The sequence below is a fragment of the Chaetura pelagica genome, unplaced genomic scaffold (assembly GCF_000747805.2).
Source record: "Chaetura pelagica isolate M959 unplaced genomic scaffold, ChaPel_1.0 scaffold703, whole genome shotgun sequence".
Classification (NCBI taxonomy): domain Eukaryota; kingdom Metazoa; phylum Chordata; class Aves; order Apodiformes; family Apodidae; genus Chaetura; species Chaetura pelagica.
Window position 1 is genome coordinate 142,580 of NW_009952582.1, and position 3,821 is coordinate 146,400.

The 3,821-nt window shown below is 46.0% G+C and overlaps 1 protein-coding gene across 1 annotated transcript in view; it reads right to left on the minus strand.

The window, feature by feature from the left end:
• The window catches only part of PHLPP2 (PH domain and leucine rich repeat protein phosphatase 2), a 32,764-nt gene extending 32,574 nt beyond the window's left edge, over positions 1-190 (minus strand). Inside the window, exon 1 of the mRNA XM_009993653.1 lies at positions 185-190. Coding sequence (XP_009991955.1) covers positions 185-190 — 6 coding nt within the window. The remainder of the gene's footprint in view (positions 1-184) is intronic.
• Positions 191-3,821: the final 3,631 nt, after the last annotated feature.

Sequence of the window (3,821 nt, forward strand, 5' to 3'; positions counted from 1 at the left end):
CCCGATGGAAGCAGCTGCTGCTCCTGCGGGATCGACCGCATCGTGAACAAACCAGTAAAAGCCTCTTCCCGTCCCCATAATCACCCGCAGTCCCAAGCACATCATCGTGCTTCTCTTCTCCCTACACACACTCCTGCTCTTACTTCAGGGTTAAGCCCAGACGTGCTCTCAGCACTCCCCCCACCGGCATTGTTACTGCGCCAAACACTTACCGTTCTAAGATCTGCTTCCCTTTAACGTTTCCCGCCTCCTCCCCGGCCCAGCCGAGCCCGTGGCCCCGCAGGACGCCCGGGAGGCTCCGCAGCCCGTCCCGTCCCGGGGGACCTGCCGCCCGCTGCCCCGCGAGCGGGGGGGCTCGGGCTGCGGCCCAGTCCCTGGTGTCAGGACGAGATTCCTACCTAAAAACAAGGTACTGACAGATAAGGTTACCAGCAAGGTTACAGCTGCTGCCTCAGACTTTGTATTAACCAGTGCCGTGAAACCAAGGCAGTCACAGGAAAGGCCACCTCGTTCTTCATGCCTCAGACTATGCACAGATGCTGCAACAACTTTAAAAATAAGTCACCTTTTCATTGGATTTTCTCTGCATTTCTAGCTACAGCTTTGTAGTTCTTTAACTACCATAACCCCAAGAAAATCTCCATCAAGGAAGGAGGTAGCAATACAGGGGAGAGTTGATTTAGCAGAGGCAAGTGCAATTATGTGCTAGAAAACACATTACAGTTTATTAAAATGTTACTATGACTAGAAAATGTGAGGGAGAACCTTCCAGCAGGCACCTGTATTGCCTTAATGGACAATGAGATGACAACAATCCCTGTCCCAGAGACACCCTGAGTATCAAAGGGATGTTTTGATCAGCAAGGGAACTGTAACCAACTCCAAGGGCAGGCTGCAAACACCAGGGGAAAGAATTATTTGTCTTCAGATCTCATCACACCATTCTAGCACCCGGACAGGCATTGCTGCAAGTAACTGACAAGCTCCATCAGGGTGCTATTTCACATTAACTGTTTGTTTTGTAACTGTCTACTCATTTTGCTATCCAAAATTTCCTGGAAAGTTTTTTAAATTCTGCCCTTACTGATAAGTAAGGCCAAGCACTAAGAATCTCTAAGTCCTACCCCACCACACTTGCAAAAAGCAACAAGGCACAGTTTTAAATCATTGAATATTGACTCATTTTATTAGTCACTTCATAATTTGTTTCAACCAAAAGACAATACACACAGCAGAAGTCTAATGCATCCCATGTAAATGTTTACATCCGTTATGCTCCTCACTCACCTAAGACTCAGCATTTATTTAAATTTTTCACATCTCAAAAATAGGTCTGCAGAAGTTTGAATGCCACCAGGCTCCCTGCTCAAGCGGCATGTTTTTACTTTAAATTTGATCTGGTTTGTTGGGGTTTTGTTTTGGGTTTGGGGTTCCTTTTCTTTGTGTTTTTTCGGGTTTTTTTTAATTTATTTTTTACTATACCATCAAAGAGGTGGGATGGGGCTCTATGTAAATTACAACATCAGGAAAGAAAAAGAAATATACAGGAATAGAGTGAAAGTTCAGCGGGAAGCAGTCCAATAGCTCCTTCCCTCACAGCCCCCAAGTAGAAAATGAACACATAGAAAGCACACCAGCAGATCTGGAAAAGAAAAAAAAAAAAAAAAGAAAAGCCATCTTTGCTGCTCCATCTTGCAGCTCGTACCAGCCTTGGGCAAGGCACTAAGTCACCTTTCCCGTCTGATTCAGCATCTTCTGCGTTATGTATCCACGGTCCTGTAGAGGTGGCAGTCCCCTCACTGCTATTGCTTCAAAAGGTTGTTCAAGGCCATGTTTTGTCCCACCAAAACCTGAACAAAGTCATATCTTGGGACCTTCCCGTGTCTTCTCCCCCTTCAGGCCCCTTATGGCCACTATTCTGTAATTTTTTGACTCAAAATACATTCACTTAAAAAACCAAGACATTCAATCTCTCCCAGCTCCAAAGTCTCCAATGCAGATATCGGCCAGATTAGCCATGAATCCTGGTATCTTGCTCCCTTATTCTCCTTACACCAAAGCAAGGAAAACATTGACTAGACTTGCAAGAATTGTTGCATCCAACTGGTGGAAAGACTCGCCAGACCCTCAGAGCGCCTCTGGGGGCGCGGGTGCTCCCCAGTCAGAGCACAAAGCAGCAGCACAGCACCTAGAGATGCACTTAGGGGGGAAGGAGCAAGCAAAGGTATCTAGTGTTGCAGACAGGAGCGTGTGAAACCTGGCCTTCCTTCTGGCATAATGCTAGTGCCCCATCCCTCAGTAAGGGGAAGGGAAAGAGCTCTACAGGAATGTTTGGCTGCTACAAGAAGTACTTCATAGCCCAAGGATGGCTTCAAGCAGAATGCATTTCAGATACATGCACCACCTCTTTCAGCTCAACTCAGGAATACATGACAACCGTGTGCAAGGGTGGCTGAAGGAGCCAAGAACACAGTAGGAATTTACCTACAAGCTTTCCAGAGACCAACAAAACCCAGCTGCTCTAGGGGACAGAAAACTGTGCAACAAGAGGGACAAGATAAGCTGTTCTCAACTCTGCTGCCAGGTGAGAGACCACCTACTTCTTTCTCCCCACCTGATCTCCCACTCCAGTGCTTTCTCAGCAAAAAGAAATGGAGACTGAGGTGTGCCAGCTTCCACTACAAGTGAGCATGTATAGTTCTGTGAGGAGAATGGGAGAGCTTATGGAACTATGGCACTCTCCATTAGCTTCATATTTCAAACACCCTCAGCTCACTGTAGTCTAGGTTTAACATGCTCAGCCTACAACACTAAGGAGTTTGACCTAGTGGGGTGATGAACAGTCACAACTGCAGTGAAAGCAACTAAGGTAAATGATCAGCACCTACTGACAGGCTCCAATTCAGCCACTTTCTGCAAGACTGCCTGCCTTGTTCTTCTAGCTGAATCACAGTATCCATCTCACCACCGACAGCCAAGGCTCCCTGCCATAGCCCAGAATTCTTTTAGGAAATCATACATCATTCTTCCAGATGTTAAAATCCCCTGATACCAGTTTCTGTAGAATAATAAAAGCCTTTGCTAGTCTAAGGGCCCAAACCTGTTTAATCAATAAGGCAGAAAAAATGCCCTCCAAGAGAAGCTAAACCAGCACTTACGTCAGTGACAGTCAGTCCTATGTTCTATTACTTAATGCAGTTAAAACCAAAGAAGACTGAACAACCTTTGGTGGCCTCCTGCTCCCAGTTCAAGGGCACAGTAGGTCTTAAATTTTCTTTAATTACAGTGAGTACCACTTTTGCAGTGTTTTTGGGAAGGACTGGAGTCTAGTGTTAGCACTTTTGCAGATGCAAAAAGCTGTGTCTAAGCTTGCCACCAGAGCACTGAACAACCACTGTCTGGAAAAGGCCTATGGCAGAATAAAGCAAACATGCCATCCATTTCTTCTGAGAAAGCACTGAGCTGCAAGCTGGAGGACCTTCCACTTACCAGCACACTCATGAAGATCTAAGATACATCCTCCCCTCTTCCTCCCTGAAGAGGGCTGAACATCTGAATAGCTTTGTCCACATGTTGCCTCCATGAGAATTCAGAGAACTGTACCACCTTGACAACAGTTCCACTAGGAAACTGAACACTGCTTTCTGTAAGCTTACAAGAGCACTGGACCTCACAGCTTTGGATCCAAACACCCAAACGACTGGCTTCTATTCAAAGAACAGTTTTGTTACTTTCAGTCTAAATCTGAACTAGCATATCTTTCTGAAAGGGGAGCAAGGAGCAAACTACAAGGATCAGTTAAGTAACAAAATGGGAAACGG